Consider the following 20,747-nt stretch of genomic DNA (forward strand, 5'->3'; position numbering starts at 1 on the left):
GTCTTAAAATGAAGTAAAAGGTATTAAAGTTTCTTAAAGTTCCTGTTTATTTCTTCCAGCTGTTTATATACATTATGCTAAGCCTTTAATCTTTTCATTAATCTGCATTTACATAAATAGTATTGAGCCTGCTAAAACAATCTCCACTCAATTTCCCCACTCATCAGCTGAGATCAGCTGACCTGCTTGTACCAAAGCTATCTGTCATTTCACACCTTTTCCTTTCTCACCTCCTCAGCTCCCTTTGACCCAAACCACTGTTTTTCTGCTTTTAGCTTGGCCTAGTGGCCCTGAGTTCGACAAGGCTCTGCTTCATTGACAGTGTTACTCTGTAAACCTCTCTGACTGTACTGCTGCAATAGTGTGGGGGAAAAAGGGAAGCAAATAGCAGGAGGAGTGAGTGCTAAAAGCTTGGTGCAAAAGCCAGCAAAACGCTCCAGCTGTAACCTATTTCCATCACTCTCCGCCCATATAACAGCCATTACCCCTCCCTAGGCCTGGCAGAAGACGAGCTAAGCACTTTTCAGAGGAGAGAGGACAATTTGTGCTCGCTGGAGTGGCTCACCTGTCAACGGCTAGTCCTTGAAGTCCTTCGCTGGTGTGCTGGCATCTGTTTCCAGGGGCTGCTGAGTGCCATCAATTCCCTACTCGCTCAGGGTAGGCTTGTGTGAAGAGACCTGGAACTGACTGCTTTAGGAAGCCTCTCTCTAGGTACTCTGACTTTAAGCTCTACTCCGTCAGTTCACTCTATCACTGTTCTGAAGATTTTTGGTGAAAGAACCTGAAAGAAGGCGAGCATACCTTCCTGTTTTGGCAGTTGTTTGTTTTCTTAGAGACTAAATATGCAGTGATTCTGCATATCTTTAAATGTGACTTGACACTAAGGCACAACACTGGGCTGTGGTTGTAAACCTTAGTTAACACAATAAATGACACCTTCATTTTATATGCAAACAACAGAATTTGATATTAGAGCCAATTAATTACAGACTTAATTCCATTATTTTCAGTAACCGAGGTGAGCATTTCTAGCCCTAAAGTGTTGAGGCTCGTAGAGGTTTAACGTTTCCTGGCTTTCTGTGCCTGATTCAATCAATTAAGGCTTGGTAATTAGCTGATTTGCTAAATCAGGTGTGTTCCAGCCCTGAATGTAAATGTGACTTAGCTGGAAAGCCAGATTCATCTCTGAAACTGAATTTCTGCAGGATGTCCACTTGATGGCACACTTGCCTGCATGTGCCCTAGGCTATAAATCTGCCGCTGGCTTTCTAACCACAAAGGCCCCTAATTCTGCACAGATTATATTCATTGAGATCTTATACATTTAGTATTCTTTGCAAAACCAAATAACCTCGAAGAAATAGAGATGCTCGAAAAGACAAGTAATCCGCCACCAAATGAGAGCTCTGATATTATTCTGACACACACACACACACACACACACACACACACACACACACACACACACACACACACACACATATATATATATATGTAGCAAAATTATCTTCAGTCATCTAAACTCTATACCTGAATGGTTGTGACAGGTTTAAATGAATCACAGAGAACAAAGAAAGTGGCTATTTTTGGTTTTGGTTTCACTTATTGCCAGTTAAACTGTAAATCTCAAGGGAGCTAATTAATAAGCAATCTAGAAGGAGCAGCATGATGATTATTAATTATGTCTCCTCCAGAGTACTCGCTTGGGAATAACACCAAATTACTTTAAATAAGGAATATATTATGTGCAGTGCCTTCATTCGCCAATCTTTGTATCAGTTTCAGTAAAGTGATACAGTATTAAATATCGACAATACAATAGGGAGGCCTAGCTAAGATGATTGGGGCGGGTTTGTGTAAACGTGCTAAACTGCTGATTTAATCTGGGTAAAGTTCACTCTCCTGAAGAGGCAAAGATATGCAGGTCTGCAGGTTGGACTGTAACCCCTGAATGAAGCCTGCCAGTATTGAACGACTGTAACAGCACACCATGCATATTCTATGTCTAACGGCCCCAAGCAAAATCAATTTTTAATTTGACGTGCACTTTGAATATGTCGAGGCATATTTATTAGCATATGCCGATATATAATAAATAATCTACTTCTGAAGCCTGCTGGCAACATAAATTTTTCATGCCTGAATGTACCTAAATGTACTACTGCATTTTAAAACAAAATCTTGTGGGTTTAATTTTTATGATGTTTTATTATACATTAAAGATTGAATTCATGCTCAGAGACGAAGGAGGGAAAGAGTGTTACATGAACTCCCCATCCCTGTTCTTCACCCCATTTTGCCTAATGACTTGCAATCAAAATCCTTCATTTTTGCTGCCTGCCTCTGCATGTGTAATAGCCAGAGACTGCAATATGTTAAAATTGCACTGCACACAGTTAAATTACCACTGTTGATTTAACCCTTACTGCATTTAACTGGACTTTCAATCACACTCGATCCAATACAAAGAGTAATTCTGACTCCATTTGTGCCACTGATGTCAGATTCTATTGGGTAAAAAGGCTTGAACGCTCTTGATGCTCACATTATATGGACACATTGTTCATTAAACTGTGAGCTTTATTCCTTGACTGAATAAAGCAGGTTACATCATATGTCATTTGTGTTAGTTTGAAATGGCTTCATTTGTTGTTAGGTAATATATGTAATAAAGTCTGCAATCAGCTCAGCCTTTCCGAGTCCCTCAGAGCACCCTACACCACCTTCAGCATTGTCTTTATTTCTATTGAGTAGACCAAAGAAAAGGTGCCACACAGCAGTGCTAAGAACAGTAAAGAAAGACAGTGAAACTGAGGAAGAGCAACAGAGAGAGAAAGAGAGAGAGAGAGAAAGGGAGAGTGAGACACAGAGTGACAGCAAGATACTCAAGCTCCTTTAAAGCTAAAGGGGTATTTGCTGCTTGAGTGACTAAGGTCTTAGGTGACCTCTGGCCCCTCCTACAGCTAAACTCTAATGGAGGTCTGCTAACACGACTTTTGGCTGCCCTGGGCCTGAAAGAATGACACCCTCCCTCTTTTTGTCCAGCAAGGCAGAATTTAACATTAAGAAGCACTCCAGGGAGGGCACTTCTAAAAGGAACAAAGCACGAATGATTAAAAGTTTCTCTGTGTTCGACATAATTGTATTTGGCAAAGGCAGTTGTGATTGAAGAACTCCTTGGGCTCCCTCAATCAGACTTTAACGTTCCTGTGGCCCGTCAGTTAAGTCAACAAATATTTACATTAAAAAATCATTAGAGGTCCCCTTCTCTCTTGACGAGGGATCTCCAAGGTGCATTCGGCCAATTGTTCCACTCGCATGATTCCCTTTTAATTGTGGCCGATTGGAGTCTTGGGAATGTGGGGAGTGTGGGGAAACAGCCCTGTGACTGAACAACTATAAAACATTTATTGGTCAGTCTTGCTCCATGGTCACAGTCATGCGACGAGGGAATAGCTAGTACACAACGGGGAAGTGTTAAAGGAGGCCTCCCTTTTTTTTTAATGAACCTTTTATGGGTGTTCAAACAGCAGAATAGTCTTTTTTAATGGGTTGCACACCCAGATGCCAGCACTTTGTCCTGTCCCCCTGGTCTACCATCCTCACATCACTTCATTAATTGGTCCACTAAAGTCGTGTATGCTTCTTCCTTTGCTGTATTTGATATTGAATCTGGCCCCCTTGTCTTGGATTCACAGACTTGGTGGCTCATTCCCCCTTTGCTGAACGGCAGATGCTACTGTTCTGCCTTGATGGCGAAGCCTTCCAACTTAGTTAACACTAAATAATTAGGAAAATAAACATGTAACGGAGGACCACACACTCACCACTGAGTCCTGAATCATGGCACTTGCTACTCTTAACACGTTTCATGTGCAAAGTGTAGAAGTGACTGTGTCTGAACTAAGAAGCCGATTTTGCTATTTAAACATCTGCACATTAGTGTGGTTTTTCCAGATTAGAATGCTGATCTGAATATTATCTACTGCATATGTTTGCATGTGTTGGACAGTGTTCACACTCATGTGTTAAGGGAATAGCTAGCACACTTTTTTAATGAACCTTTTATTGTTGTTCAAACAGCAGAATAGTGGGTCCTTTAATGGGTTGCACACACAGATGCCAGCACTACTGAATTGAAATACTGCCCTGAGTATTATCTACTGTACGTATTTGCTGAATAGCAGTTTAGCATTGAAAAATAGGCAATTCATTAGAACTATTAGTTTTATTGCATATTTTCTGTTACAAATTAATACATACTTAATTAATATATATATACTTAGGGAATGCACCAGCTATTTGGCAACATAAACAGCTTATCAGCACCTTATTACTTGCCCTCCTATTATCACTTTGTCATAATCCTGTTTCTTCTTAAGGTTTTATAAACTTATTATAAGAAATACCAATATGGAATCTACTAGTTTATCACAATTAAACACCTGTTGCCTTTTTGCCACATTTTAAACCCAAACCTATTAGATACCTTGTTTTCTTAATTAACATTGACTAATTTTAATATACTTATATAGTTTTTAACAGTAATATAACAAAAAAACAGCATGATGAATTATTATCAGTATAATGTATGAATACAGTATTTGATTGTTTATTTAATCAAATAAATGCTGTATTAATTACTGTTTATCTAGGTGTTAATATAGAGGCCCCACTTTTTTTTGTGTGTGTGTGAAATGAATTTAGATGAATGAGTGCCATTGCCAGGCCAGGTTATCCAGCTTGAGGTCAGTTAAACCTTGAGAGACACCCAGGAGCATGCCTCTGGAATGTTATTGAAATTGGAAGATGCAACATGAAAACATAGCTGGTGATGTTGTGTTATGCAGATCCACTGTGATGAGTCAAAGCAAATCCTTAGGGATGACTGGCCTAATTTTAGTTAATCGTGTGTTCAATAGGAATATAAAAACAATTGACAAAAGCTCAATAGTAATGATAATACTTTAATTATTTTCCTGTCAAACTATTTTATTTATTATTTGTAATTAGCAAAAGAGCTGATATCAACTGTGGATGTCACTTTGATGCACTTAGGTTACTTAAAGCATGTAGCTTGTAGTCTAGTGTCTACATTTGCCCAAAGAGAAGGCTTTAATGTGCAGCAGTTATGTGGTTATAGTGACTTGTAGCTTAGGATCAATTGGAATCAGGGAAAGACTGCTATGATGCAGCTTCCAGCTGAAGTCTGATACGACATTGTAGAAATTTACTGCATAATGCAAAAAATGTCTCTGAACTCCCAGCACAGAATTCTGACAAGGGAAGGTGTCAAACAGTAAACACCTATTTAGAGGAAATTAATATATTTGCTGGGGCTGGAGGTTCCTAATTGCTCACTATTAAATTTAAATGAGCCCATGTAGATGAGGAGTGAGGAATCAGTGTTTAGGCACAACAAGAACCAGGGCAGGCAGAGGCTGATCTTTATATCTGCTTCTGCATCTCTCTTTATCCATTGCCTTTTTGTGCATGGTCTATAAAACATGCTGGTTTGCACTACACAAAAAACAAGAAAAGAAAAATAAAGGATGCGGCTGTTTCATATGTGGAGAAGACATGTGGGTGATTATGTGCTAATGCTGCTCATCGCTACACTTTTGTTTTTTGCTCTCCTCCAGCAGGATGAATAATGAGCGGGGCTGGCTGCTACAGCGCAGGGAAAGTGGTCCATAAGGAGCTGCGCTAATTCAGAAAGTCCCTTATCAAAACAAGCTGATGTGCGCTGAGACGTGTCGAGGCTGTGCTCTGTTGAGACTGAGGCTACACCCCCCACCACCCTTGCGGCGCAGCAGCCCTGCGGCCCTGCTAATTAACCAAGCTACACATTCATTTGGTGTCAAACAAAAACCGCATACCAGAGCAGGGTTGCTTGAAATCTTTTTCAGATAAACACACGCACTACGTGAGTAAACAGTGACAAACTTGCTTTCACATCCTCATACTGCATGTATATACAGTAGGAATACTCAATTGTGCCTTTTGCATAAAAGGGGTTTGAAAATAAATATAACGCCAGTCTCTCAACACACAGCAAAGAGAGTTAAAAAGTGTTCTGTAAGTTTTCTTTGAGCAAGATTTTTATGCATATATTGGGTTTACATAGTGTTCATTTAGCATTTGAAGATTTGAGGACTCACTCAGCTCTTGGGCCAGTGTCCATACAGCCCATAAACTTGACACATGTTCATGATGAACTCACATAATAAAGCAGGGCCGAGGGCTGAGGGTATCGCTAGACTGCTCGTCACCATAGTTACAATATTCTCCCATAATTAGTGTCTCGGCTCTCTCCCCTGCATCGATTTATATGATCTCCTTAAACAGCTGTAAGGAACAGAAGAGGCCTCCAAAGACCTGTGAGCCGTTGAGGAAGAGAAAATCGAAAAGAAAGAATAGAAACAGGAGAAGAGAGCGAGAGAGAGAGAGAGACAGAGAGAGAGAGAATAAAGAGGAGACAACAATGGTGTAACAAACAAGCCCTGGCATTATTGTACGATTGCATGCTTCCATTTTAAATAGGCACGCTGTAACCCGAGGCTGTATTGAATGTGACTGAGATAGATGGCCTGCCTTAAATAGAACTATTCCTCACAGCCAGGAGTAAACACAACTAATGCTCACAGGCCCTTCTTTGCTCACACACATAATGTATACTGTATATAAACACCCAGGGCGCTCCAATAAAATACACCCACAAACGTAAAGAAATATTAGAAAAAAGTTATAAATAAGTGTGCTCAATGTTTGTAAACATCTAAAATGCAATATTAATCTCAGATGATATTAGCAGGTTTATTAAAACATGTTGCATATTGTAAGCACATACACTATATGAACAAAGGTTTTTGGATACCTGACCATAAGAGTCATATGCTGTTTTAATATCCCATTCCACATTTAGTCATAAATATCATTTGATGTTATAATAACCTCTACTCTTTTGGAAAGATTTTTTGGAGTGTAGTTGTGGAGATTTGTGCTCATTCAGTCACAAGGGCATTAGTCAAGTCAGGCAATGATGGAGGGTAAGGAGCCCGGGGTGCAGTCAGTGTTCCAGTTCATTCCAAAGGAAGCAGAACGCTATGAAGCAGGACACGTCTATGGAGTTCTTTTCCTGTTTACAATATGATTGCGGGATGCATTCGGGTGTCCCAATACTTTAGTCCATGTAATGTATATTCACAAACCAAAAACAGACATACTGAGTGGCAGAATAAAAACTTTAATGCTCTACATTTAAAAACAAGAAATGATTAATATAATTAGGCAATGACAGTGGAATAAACAGTCCAATATTGTCTTCATTTCCTATAAGTGGACATGAAGACAAATTTTATGTATAGTATGTAAATATTATGTATAAGATGCAATATTATGCTTTATCAACAATCTAGCTCTATTTGATGATTTCAAAATTATAATCAGAATTGAATGATCATTGCTATAGTTATATCAACTAATTAATGAGTTACACCACTGTTAACGTATTAAAGTAGTTTTTTTTCTTAGTGTGTTTTCACATAATTGTTAACATATTTACAGGAAAGTGCAGTGAAAGCATGCAGTACTTTTTACAGTATATCACCATACATTTCATCAAGATAAAAGCCACTGCCTTTGCATTTGGCTGATACTTTTATACAAAATGCTATAAATTTACAGCAGGATTTAACTGATCAGTTGACTCTTTTGCTTAAGGATGCAGCTATGGCATCCTTGCAGTGATTGAATTCAAGCTCACAATCTTTTGACCTATGGCGCAAAAGGCTTAACCGCTGAGGCACCACTTCCCCTTAACTAGCTCTACTGTTTAATTCATGCTCACACTATGTGTTCAATGCACTGTTCTCAGGGGCCAATCATTTGTAGTATAATCTTGTGCAATAAAAAGTGCTTTTTGGTGTAAATTAATTCAGACAATTTAAAGAAATATTTACAGTGTAAGATATAAACTGTGGTACTAAGAATTTTTTTCAGGTAAAAAAAGAAAACGTTAAATTACACTGAAATTACTAACAGGCTTTAATGTGCTTATGGACATTTAAACCTTACAGCTAGATATTTACTTACCTTTAACATAGTGGTAAGTGCAAAAATATAATCGCTAAATGCCATCGAATGGTTGCATATTTTACATAAAAAAAGTGTCCAAAATTATATATGTTTAATATAAGATAAACAACACAATAAAGCAATAGTGATAAATTCTTTTCTTTAAAACTTAAACTTCTAATACATTTTCATAAAATAAATATATTATTTTTTGTTTTGTTCAATAATAACATTTTGATTTCAATAATCGTTGAACAATGTAGGTTTACATAAATCTGGATGTAGATTTAGTTCCCTAATGCTCACCTCTAGCTAACAGGAGGAAAAAAACCTTCTAGCCACTCTAGACCAAGAGGTTTTGCCCAAACATCCATGACACATAAATCCCCAAAACACTAAATCTACATGACAGTAAATCCTAATAGAAACCTGACAAAAACTGTTGGAAAACTAACCTCTCCCCATTAATGAACACTGAGATGATCGAGGATCATAGATTTGGTGATGTTGCTGATGATGCCTCCTTGTTTTTCACTTATCCATCTCTCCAGCCATTTTCAGCAACTGCTTTAACTGGTCATTGTCATAATAACTTTGTGACCTTAGGTAGGCATGAACTATAGTGGGATGGCAATTATTTCTTCTTATTCTAAGCACTGTACTATAAAAGAGAACATTACTAAGCCTTAAATGCTATTCCCCAAGAATAAGGTAAATGAGTGACAAAACATCTTTTGTTTCCTGCTTCATTTTGTTCTCTGACTCCACTGAGCTGCGAGTTGGCAGTTGTTCAGTTCTGATGTGGTGGCGTGTTTGCGGGGGGATTTGGAGACCTGTAGGCAGAGCACACACTGGGGAGAAGGGGAGTTTGTCCTTGTGTCTGGAGTGTGTGTGTGTGTGTGTGTATAAGAGAGAGAGAGAGAGCAAGAGAGAGAGAATGAGTGAGAGATACAGGTAATAGAGTTGTGATGGCAGATTAGTGAAGGCTTAGACCAAAGGTGTAGTAAAGAAAACTGACCTGTGTTTAATTAAACAAGCAAACAAAGGAGACAAAGGAGCCAGGACTAGGAGGATAGAGTATATGAAGCATGGGGGAGTGTGTAATGTTTATGTGTAGTCTTCGCAAAATGAGCATTTAGTTTACCTGAGGAACAAACCGTCTCTCTTTTTCCCTCTAGTCAAGTCTAAAGTAAATATTTACTTTTTTTTGTGTATTTAGTCTTATTCAGCAAGCAAAATTGGGCACATTTCTCCTAGTTCTCCTCACACAGTCTCCATCTCATTTACATTGACTTTCTCTTAAATTTACCACATCCTCACACCTACTTTGAGTGGTCCTGCTACAACGAACAAACTGCTTGGTATAGTTCAGAAGATAATTTAATACCAAAAAAAAAAACCCCAAAAGCTCCCAAGAGACTCTCTCCAGGGCTACATTACTGAAATATCCTGAAACATATCCTAAATATAGAACACTGGCTAGCATTTTTATACTGATCTTTCCCAGGGTACAAAATCAATTTGCATTCATTCTAAATATATGGGGATTGCATCATTAAACATAAATAGATTTTCTAATTTCATAAGTTTAGAAAAGATTATTTAAGGAAAAATTTGAGAATACACTTTTAATACATTTAATATACAGTAAATCTAGCACATATATACTGCATGTCTTCATTTATGATCGAAAGTAATGAACTCTGATGTAACGTAGTGGCAATAATTGTCACATTATTGACAGTAGGTGATTCTTACTGTGTCAGCTGGCTCTCATTAAAAGCCCAACACATGACAGACACCACATAAGCGCCATGAAAGAGAGCCCTTTAGAACTGAGGATTTATTTTCTGGAATTAATTTCCAAGTATAATTAAAGCCTTAATCTCCTTTTTACCCTCAACAAAACAATTTTGTACCAACGCAGAGAAGCAATCCAAAATTAATTTACCGCACCAGTGATTAGTATTAATGCTTTGGCAGTTTTTTGCTCACTTCTCTCTTTCACTGAGTGTTCAGTAGAAAGGATAGGTCCTGTTGTAACATAGAATATTCACATGTAATTAATGTAAGCCCAGCAATGCACAGGGGGCTAGCAGGCATGTACCCTTAATAGCCTTCATCCAGGGAATGGCAGCTTTATCGCCTTTTGTCAGCGGTGGCCTGCTTATGCTATGAGTCGGCAACCGTGTGCGTCAAGCTTTCATATCAAAGAAAGCCAATTCTACTAATGCTGGCCAAAAAACGTCTTCTTTTGTACATGGAAGTGTTTCAGGTATTGGCAAGCAGGTTAAACTAATGCAAAATGTGTGAATGTTTCAGTAGCTCCAGGAGGAGCAATAACAATCAATAAGTATGTTTAAAGTCTGACCTGGAACATCTTAAGCTTTAGGCACCTGTTCTGTAATTTAAGACAGAAGGATCAGAAAGGCATATTGCATCAAAGTAGCTATAGGAAAGAGGAAGCTGCTTTTTGTAATTAAGACATAAATTAAATGGCTTGCAAAAAGAACTAAAAAAAAAAAACCAAAACAATGAGAGGACCTCTGTGTATTATGTACACATCATTTGTTCTGATGAGTCTAAGCTAGTATTTTTCATCCACTTCCTCAGGTGATGTGTAGCAGAGATGTAAAGCTTTGTTTGATTGGGCTAGACTTCTTACAGCATGTATAACAAGGTGATGAAAAAGTACTGAAACACAGGATCAATGTGAATAGTGAAGCCTTGTTTGTTAGTGCAGATGAGTGCACGTCTTTGTGTTGTTTTGGAGGACAGAGAGGACAGATCAATGGTGCATTTGCTTTGTGTAGGTAAATGATCATCGGGGGAATGGACAGGTACACTCTATCTTATGGTCGTCAGGGGATATAAGACAAATTGGCCTAAAACTCTCATCATCCTTTTCACTCCCAATTCTGAATCCTAACATCAGCATTGACTACACAGTGAGCTCCAGCCATGCACTGCCTTATTGTTTTCAGTACAAAGCTGAATGGTCTGTTTACAATATATTTGCTGCACAATGACCTTCTTCTTCTTCTTCTTCTTTCGGCTGCTCCCATTAGGGGTCGCCACAGCGGATCATCCGTCTCCATACCACCCTGTCCTCTATATCTGCCTCTTTTACACCAACTACCTGCATGTCTTCCCTCACCACATCCATGAACCTCCTCCTTGGCCTTCCTCTTTTCCTCCTACCTGGTGGCTCCATCTTCAGCATTTTTCTACCAATATAATTCATGTCCCTTCTCTGCACATGTCCAAACCATCTCAATCTCGCCTCCCTCACCTTGTCACCAAAACATCCTACATGTGCTGTCCCTCTAATAAACTCATTTCTAATCTTGTCCATCCTCGTCACTCCCAACGAAAACCTTAACATCTTCAGCTCTGCTACCTCCAGCTCCACCTCCTGTCTTTTACTCAATGCCACTGTCTCTAATCCATACAACATCGCAGGTCTCACCACAGTCCTATAAACTTTCCCTTTCATTCTTGCAGATACTCTTCTATCACAAATCACTCCTGTCACTCTTCTCCACCCACTCCACCCTGCCTGCACTCTTTTCTTTACTTCCCTAACACACTCTCCATTACTTTGCACTGTTGACCCCAGGTACCTGAACTCCTCCACCTTCTCCACCTCTTCTCCCTGCAACCGCATCACTCCACTGCCCTCCCTCTCATTCACACACATGTACTCTGTCTTACTCCTACTGACTTTCATTCCCCTTCTCTCCAGCGCATATCTCCACCTCTCCAGGCTCTTCTCAACCTGCTCTCTACTCTCACCACAAATCACAATATCATCTGCAAACATCATAGTCCAGGGAGACTCCTGTCTGACCTCGTCCGTCAACCTGTCCATCACCACTGCAAACAGGAAAGGGCTCAGGGCCGATCCTTGATGCAGTCCAACCTTCACCCTGAACCAGTCTGTCGTACCTACTGCACACTTTACTGCCGTCACACTGTCCTCATACATGTCCTGCACCACCCTCACATACTTCTCTGACACACCTGACTTACTCATACAATACCACAACTCCTCTCTCGGCACCCTATCGTACGCTTTCTCTAAATCCACAAATACACAATGCAGCTCCTTCTGTCCTTCTCTATACTTCTCCATCAACATCCTCAAAGCAAATAAGGCATCTGTGGTGCTCTTCCTCGGCATGAAACCATACTGTTGCTCACAGATGGTCACCTCTTCTCTCAGCCTGGCTTCCACTACTCTTTCCCATAACTTCATGGTGTGACTGATCAACTTAATTCCCCTGTAGTTACTGCAGGTCTGCACATCTCCCTTATGCTTAAAGATCGGAACCAGCACACTCCTTCTCCATTCCTCAGGCATCCTCTCCCCTTCCAGAATCCTGTTAAACAATCTGGTTAAAAACTCCACTGCCATCTCTCCTAAACATCTCCAGGCTTCTACCGGTATGTCATCTGGTCCAACCGACTTTCCATTCTTCATCCTCTTAATCGCTGCTCTCACTTCCTCCTTACTAATCCTATCTACATCCTGCTTCACCAACTCCACCTCCTCCAACCTTCTCTCTCTCTGATTTTCCTCATTCATCAGCTGCTCAAAATACTCCCTCCATCTTCTCAACACACTCTCCTCACTAGTCAACACATTTCCCTCTCCATCCTTTATTGCTCTAACTTGCAGTACATCCTTCCCAGCTCGGTCCCTCTGCTTGGCCAATCGGTATAAATCCTTTTCTCCTTCCTTAGTGTCCAACCTCTTATACAGTTCCTCATATGCCTTTTCCTTGGCTTTCGCCACATCCCTTTTAACCTGCTGCCGCAGCTCCTTGTACTCCTGCCTACTTTTCTCATCACTCTGTCGATCCCACTTCTGTTTTGCCAATCTCTTTCCCCTAATGCTCTCCTGCACTTCCTCATTCCACCACCACGTCTCCTTGTCTTGCTTTCTATTTCCAGATGTCACACCAAGTACTTTTCTAGCTGCCTCCCTCATCACTCCTGCAGTAGTTGCCCAATCATCCGGCACCTCTTCACCACCACCAAGCCCCTGTCTGACCTCTTCCCTGAACCTCACACTACACTCTTCCTCCTTCAGTTTCCACCATCTTATTCTTCTTTCAAACCTTACTTTCCTCCTCTTCTTCTTCACCTCCAAAACCATCCTACAGACCACCATCCGATGCTGTCTAGCTACACTGTCCCCCGCCAACACCTTACAGTCTCCAATCTCCTTCAGGTTGCATCTCCTAAACAGAAGATAATCCACCTGTGTGCACCTTCCTCCACTCTTATACGTCACCCTATGATCCTCCTTCTTCTTAAAATACGTGTTCACCACTGCCATTTCCATTCTTTTAGCAAAATCTACCACCATCTGCCCTTCCACATTCCTCTCCTTAAAACCATACCTACCCATCACCTCCTCATCACCTCTGTTCCCTTCACCTACATGCCCATTAAAGTCTGCCCCAATCACCAATCGTTCTTTTCTAGGTACACCATCTACCACTTCATCTAATTCACTCCAGAATCTTTCCTTCTCCTCCATCTCACAGCCAACTTGTGGAGCATAGGCACTGATGACATTTATCATCATCCCTTCAACTTCCACCTTCACAATCATCACCCTATCAGAAACTCTCTTCACCTCCACTACACTCTTACTGTACGCTTCCTTCAGAATCACCCCTACACCATTTCTCTTCCCATCCACACCATGATAAAACAGTTTAAACCCACCTCCAATGTTCCTGGCCTTACTCCCTTTCCACTTGGTCTCCTGAACACACAACACATCTACCTTTCTCCTCTCCATCATATCAGCTATCTCTCTCCCTTTACCCGTCATAGTTCCAACATTTAAAGTACCAACCCGAATCTCTACTCTCCTACACTGCTCCTTTTCCTGCCGTCTCTGTAGACGCCTTCCTCCTCTCCTTCTCCTCCTTCGGCCAACAGTAGCCCAATTTCCACCGGTACCCTGTCGGCTAACGATACCTGTGGCGGTCGTTGTTAACCCGGGCCTCGACCGATCCGGTATGAAATTCTCATTTGTGATCCGCATATTTGATTTGGCACATGTTTTACGCTGGATGCCCTTCCTAACGCAACCCTCCCCATTTACCCGGGCTTGGGACCGGCACTAAGAGTACACTGGCTTGTGCCCCCCTAATGGCTGGGTTGCTGCACAATGACCATTAAACCCTATTTAAAAGAAATTCTAGGCAACCAGATATGGGATACAGACATGAAGATCCTAACAAAAGTTAAGATTCCCTAAAATGTGTAATATAAGAAATTGAATTTGACCTTTTTAAATAAAGATCCTTACAGTAATATTGATATAAAATAGTTTATAAACCTCCAGAGTAACACTTTAAACTACGTATCTGTTTGACAGCACAAATTTATTCAGGAACTTAGAAGGAATGAATGGGTAGCTCTTCATCAACTTATTATTAACGAGAAAGAAACCTATTAACTAGTAAAAAAAAAAACTTGTTAATTATCCTTAATTACACAGCAAGTATGCTAGTAGGAGATGATTAACTAAGTAGTAATTACAAAGTCTGAAGCAGTAATTACTGAGTCTTCATTTCTTCTGCAGCACTACTAGCTATCAACACTACATTTCTCCTAGTGATATAGAATATACCTAATATGTACATGGCTATATAATAGATTGCAGGTCTTTTCAGAGAAATACGGTCAATGCCATGTTGATTGTATTTAGCTAGTTATGGTCTAAAAAGGAATGAACAACAATAACTTTATTAATGGTCATTGCAGTTAAATAAAATTGAACTTGTGTGAGATAAATACTAAAAAGCCACAAATACCTTTGGAATGGTGTCACAATGGCATTTTGTAAAAGCATTCCCATAACCACTGTAGTTTGGTGGTGGATCTTAGGTAAGTGCCAGTCAACAAATCTAGTTGTGTCTGCCAAATATTATAACTTCCTCAAAAATAGGTCAGAAAATACATGAATGCAAAAACACTGTTATACAGTGGCCAATTTAGTCTATTTTTAATTACATTTTTAAGTTAAAGAAAAACAAAACAAAAAGAAAAACAAATGAAGGAAATGAAAACGTTAGTGCTATTAAAAAAATGCTAGTAGGCCAATAGTTTTTTTTGTGTTTTACTGAAAATCTTTGTAAACTTATGTATCAACTATGGAATTAAAACCATACAGAGTTTCTGTATCTATAAACTCAAAATGCTCATTAAATGTGCTGCTTATTTTCATGCATTTGTTCATTTTATGTAACCACTTTATCCTGATCAGGGTTATGATGGATCTAGAGCTACACCTGTTACTGTTACTGATAACTTGCCTACTTGCATTGTAATATACGTGTATTTTTCTGTATGGTTTGGAAAAATTCTAGAGCTGCATATTGATTTTGTGCAATGTACTTTTGAAAGAACTCTGCTGTTTCTTTATGACCTGTAAGAATTAAAACACAGAGAAGAGTGTTCATTGAAGAAAGAAATATTTATTAATAATCATATTAATCATGATGATAATAATCATAAGATAATGATATAATAAATAGTATTGGTTGTCTGAAGCACATTGGAAGCATACAGAAAGAGAACAACTCAAATGCAGTTAGACCCAGAACAGTCTTTTCATTTTCAATATTGATTTTTCTTCTTATTTTTTTTTAAACTTGTACTTATTTGGAACAACTGCAAAATATATATGAAGAAAATAACCTGAAAATATTAAAAATAGCTTTGTTGTTACATTAAGCCAGTGTAGCACAACAAGAACACTGTTTATTTTATTTTTTTTATATAACACATTTTGTATTGAGCTGACAGTAGAAGGAGAATTTGTACATTTGTAGAAAATAAAGGGGCTGGAAGCACATAGACACTGGATGGACTGACTGATGGATAGAAGGATGAATACATGGACACTTTCACTGAGATGGCCTTCTCACACCCCATTCAAACCTTTGTGCTTAGGGGAATTGGTAAAGACACACATGGCTGCAGGTAGTGGAGAGGGTGTGTGACTGCTGCACTAGATTTAGGTTTATGTTCATAAAGATTGGATTCCTTCATCAATCCGAGTTTGACAAAGTTATCTGCATAACTGCTCTTGGGGCTGGTAGGAAGACAAATTTTCGTTGAGGGAATGTTAGAGGAGCACACATTTAATTTCAGTTTAAGCTAAAGAGAGGAGAGTGAGAACACTACAGTTTGCATTGCCTTTTGGCTTTGGGTTGAGGAAGACAGGGTGAGCTGACTTTGGTGCTTAGGTGGACATGTCTTCAGACTTAAAGGAAGGTAAAAGAGCAGGGGGTGAAGACAACAAGCCAAAAGATACAGTGCAAGGGCAGATACACACCTTACAGCGGTCTAAAACCCGGGACATGTAAACAAGATCTATGTCATACAGACAAAAGCAAATAAATAAATCCAGAGGTCTTGGATCTCTGTGAAATTGACATCTTTTTGTTACTTTGTTCAGTTACAGTTTCTTTCAGTACAGAATCGTCCCGTCAGATTGAATGTCCCTGAAACAGCTTGACTTGACGGTTAGCTCCCATCCACCAATGCTGTTGCATGCTGATGCTCCGTAACTCTCTTCTAACAGGTGAACAAGTGCCTCCGTTGCCCAGTGTATAGTTACCCTTTATGTACTACAATCGCTGAGATACGAGTTGCCAGCTTGATAGAAAACAAAGTATTGTTCTGAAAGCAAAAATGCAGCAAAGAGGAGTTATATTTTCATGTTGTGGAACGTGTAAGTTCTGTCTTGACATAACACCTGAGTCCAAGGAAGCTCATGATTTTGCAAAGCTTGGGAATGGCATCTGGAGAAGAGGCTTACCTACACAACATTAAATGTACCATTCTTGCACTGAACCAAAATCCTGGAAAATCAGCATGTCTGATTTGCATGTCACATAAAAAACATTTTTTTTTATGTTTTTACTTTCACATATAGAGTAGTACGTCTTAACAGGAAGCTTTTGCATTTAAGTAAATTCTTCACATTTTGCATAAAAAAAAAAAAAAAAATTGCTGTTTTTTTTTTTTTTTATTAAACCTCAACGCATTGTTCATTTTCTTGAAGCACATTGGTGAACTAATTCTGACTGATCACACTGTCCTGGAGTGCTCCTTTTTTTTAATCATATAACAGTAGTCAACACAGACATCTCCATTAGAACTCAGGTCCAGTACCAGAACAGGGACTATCTAGACCATGTACATACATTTACAAAGTACTACTTAAAAAATAAGGACATATACCTAAAAAGTTCAAGAGTTTGAAGTACATTCAATAGCTGAAACGAAGAATCAGACAGACAGGAAGATGCCACCGAAGTAAAAATCTCTCAGTACACTGACAGTGCAAAACCTGAACCACCATTGAAAACAAGAAATAAAATCATCGTTTGAAGGGTCGCAAAGTCACAAATAGATATATTCATATAGAAATGTTTTTTTTTTTTTTTTTGTCCATACTTGTAATACAATAATACAACATTAGTAAATGGCTACAATTGACATTTGACCCATGCTCAGCAGCATGTTATTAGTACAATATTTAACTATATATGGATATCACTAAAGTGGAGCTCAGTAGAATTAGAAAGGTAACAGACTTTAGTAAAATTTCGCTTGCAACCCTTAACTAAAACTACTGCCCAGCTCACTTTGTTTCCCCACATTATAGCAGGCAAGAGCCCATTTTCAAGATGGATGGCCAAACTCCTGTGACAATACAAAGCAGACAGCTCCAATTGTCTTAATTTGTAGCCCCCTGACACCATGTACAAAAGTGGTTTACTACACAACATGGCCACCTCCACAACAACACTACAATGTAATGCTTTTTGGTAGCACTGGAGCCACGAATCAGTAAAGCCCCTTTCCACCCATTTCCAATTTACTCCACTGTGACCATTCCATGCCGACACACACCACACACACACACACACACACACACACACACACACACACACACACACACACACACACACACACACACACACACACACAGCCTTGTACATCTCAGCGTGCCCATTTTACTTCACTGGGCCTTTACACATTGTGCTACTGAAAACAGAGGGCTGTCAGACAGCATGAATGCATGTATGAACTGCATCTTTTCACTGTGGGATTTGAGGATGTAGATGGTCATTAGATGGTCTTGTAGCTTTAGCAATAGCCACACTTAACCATAACCATTTAAATATTCATAATGGCAATTTATCACACGTTGCATGGGAACAGCCTCGAAGACATCTGTAGAACTTTAAGTTGTATGTTTTTTTTGTTTTGTTTTTTGTTTTTGTTGGTTTTTTTTTTTTTTTTTTTTTTGGTGGACAGGCTTTTGGTATTATATTTACAGTATCTTGAGTTGACCTGCCTCTCCTATTTAAATTATAATACAATATGATATTAACAAACTTTAAAGTCTTTTTAAAAGTAACATCTCTTGACATTGGCATGAAACATAATTACAGTACAGTGGATCTATATTTGCAAAATTCAAAATGAAAAATGGTTACTTTTCAAATTCCTGTCAAGTATATAAAACTGCTTGAAGCCAATGATACTGACATTTAGGAGAAATGGAGGGTGAAGGAGTGAATAAAAGCTTCTTTTTCAGGCCTACATCAATGACTAAAGGCCCTTGACCTTTCTTTTTCAGATGTAATGCTGTTCAACAAGAACTTAGCCTTTGTCCACCAAAGCATTAGCTGTCACTTCTGACCCATAACAGAAGGTCAGTGATGGAAGACTCAGGCCTACCACACACTGGAGCCCTAGACAGGAGCCAGGCTGCATGAACTTGTGTCTAAAGAGGCTGCAGCCCATTTGTCTTACCCTATTCCCTCTACCCAGTCTTAAGGGCAGGATAAGCTAGTCTGCAAAAGGAGGGAGGGTGAGGAAACAACCACGCTCCATAGACCCCCCTCTCCAACAGCGCTGCATTCATGCATCGTGTACCCTTTGCTGAGTTTTTTGTACCATTTTATAACATATTTATACATACATATATCGCTATATAGATTTTTATATATTATATATATATATATATATATATATATATATATATACACTCATCTTTTACTCTTTTTGAGATCACAAACTTAAAAAAGTTTAGAAAAATAAAAAAAGTTTTTATGATGAGCTCTTGTCTCGTCCTCCACCCAGCCAGGCTGTCCCAGGTGAAGGCTACTTCTTTCTCCGCTTCACAGCTTGGCTGTCATTCATGTCTCCATCAAGGTACGATGCCTTCAACTCACAGCCTTGGTGGAAGGGATCCTTCTTTTTATGTGTTTTTGTATTTTTATGTGTTTTGTTTTGTATCACCTCCTTAATCCTTCTTGTCGTCCACTATTTAGCTGATGTCCGTCTCTTCTATGATCCCTCTTTTTCGCTCTTATTTACTAGAAACATAAAAACAGGCAGATTAGTGGAACGTTTTTATGTAAGCTATTGTATGTAGGCATGCACTTGTTAAAAAGCTGAACTAATTAAACAATAGACAGAACTTATTACATGCTGCTAATTGCATGGTCTCAGAAATTATATCAGAAATATCAGTTATAATCCCTGCATATAATGCTACACACGCAGTTCAGGATTATCTGCCAAATCCTGATACCAAGGGGCTGAACTGAAAGCAAGACACATTAAAGAAGCTTCGACAAAATGGAAGATAAAGTAGTTTTATGAGAGATGACAACAAACAAGAAGAGCAGCGGTTTCCACAGAGAGAGCCGGGCAGATGTTAGCCAGTCGGCGAGACAGAGCAACAGAGAGAGGGCGAGAGGAAGAGAAGATCAGGAGTAAGACCGGGAGTCCAAGGTGTCCTGGGGCTCTCTTCCTGACAGAAGCTCTCTAATTTAGGGAGGCGCTGCCCTGAAGAGGCTCACAAGAGCATGCAGGCCAACTTTAATTTTAACATCACTTTGTTGTTGCTCAGCCCTCCCTGGAGGAGCTCACAGATGTGCACTGGCATACTGATCAAGCCCCATGATGGGCTTCTGTTCTCGACATGAGCCACTTTATCTCTTACACAGACTCATGATGGGCTCTTCTTTCTTGCTTGACAAACACAGACTGAAATAGACTCTGAGAAAGAAGTATCAGAGGCGCCCCTGCTGCTGCCTACTCATCTGTGATTCTCTTTCAAATGATTCCGCTATAGAAATTGAAACACATGCAATCTCTTTGTCCAGTAATAAACAAAGTTAGCTTAAATATATAATAAGAATGAATATAAGATTAATTACATTCATATATGAGGACACACATTCTAGAATTCCATTTTTATTTTGACACAAAAACATATCTTTACAATACTATACTGTACAGAAGTGTACAGAACTATAACTACAGAATTGTCAGAGTCTATAACAATAAGATAAGTGAAAATATCTTACAATGTTTTCAACCCACAGTATGATCCGAAACACTGAAAATGTCCGGTACACATTGCACATGAACTGAGCAGCAAATACACAGATGACAGATTATACATATAAAAGAGGTTCTAATATTGTAATATAGTTTACATAGAAGTACAGTTTTTGCTTATTTTTCTTTTTAAAAACATTTACAAAAACATCCCCTGGCAGAAGAAAACTGCATGTTGAAATGAAAACAAAAATATATATTTACACAGTAAT

General features: G+C 39.2%; 1 protein-coding gene and 1 long non-coding RNA gene across 4 annotated transcripts in view; one reads left to right on the forward strand and one right to left on the reverse strand.

Moving 5' to 3' along the window:
* Positions 1-426: 426 nt before the first annotated feature.
* Positions 427-20,747, forward strand: part of LOC310734296 — a 30,529-nt gene continuing 10,208 nt past the window's right edge. Inside the window, exons 1-2 of the long non-coding RNA XR_014536006.1 lie at positions 427-711; positions 5,643-5,926. This is a non-coding gene — a long non-coding RNA (uncharacterized lncRNA). The remainder of the gene's footprint in view (positions 712-5,642; positions 5,927-20,747) is intronic.
* rbfox3a (RNA binding fox-1 homolog 3a) overlaps positions 15,559-20,747 on the reverse strand; it is a 340,119-nt gene continuing 334,930 nt past the window's right edge. For all 3 annotated transcript variants that reach the window (XM_083556151.1, XM_083556156.1, XM_083556154.1), the window contains one exon: positions 15,559-19,502. In XM_083556151.1, the coding sequence (XP_083412277.1) occupies positions 19,500-19,502 (3 nt within the window). In that variant the 3' untranslated portion in view covers positions 15,559-19,499. The remainder of the gene's footprint in view (positions 19,503-20,747) is intronic.

The sequence above is a fragment of the Silurus aristotelis genome, assembly GCF_946808225.1.
Source record: "Silurus aristotelis genome assembly, chromosome: 12".
NCBI classification, from domain to species: Eukaryota; Metazoa; Chordata; class Actinopteri; order Siluriformes; family Siluridae; genus Silurus; species Silurus aristotelis.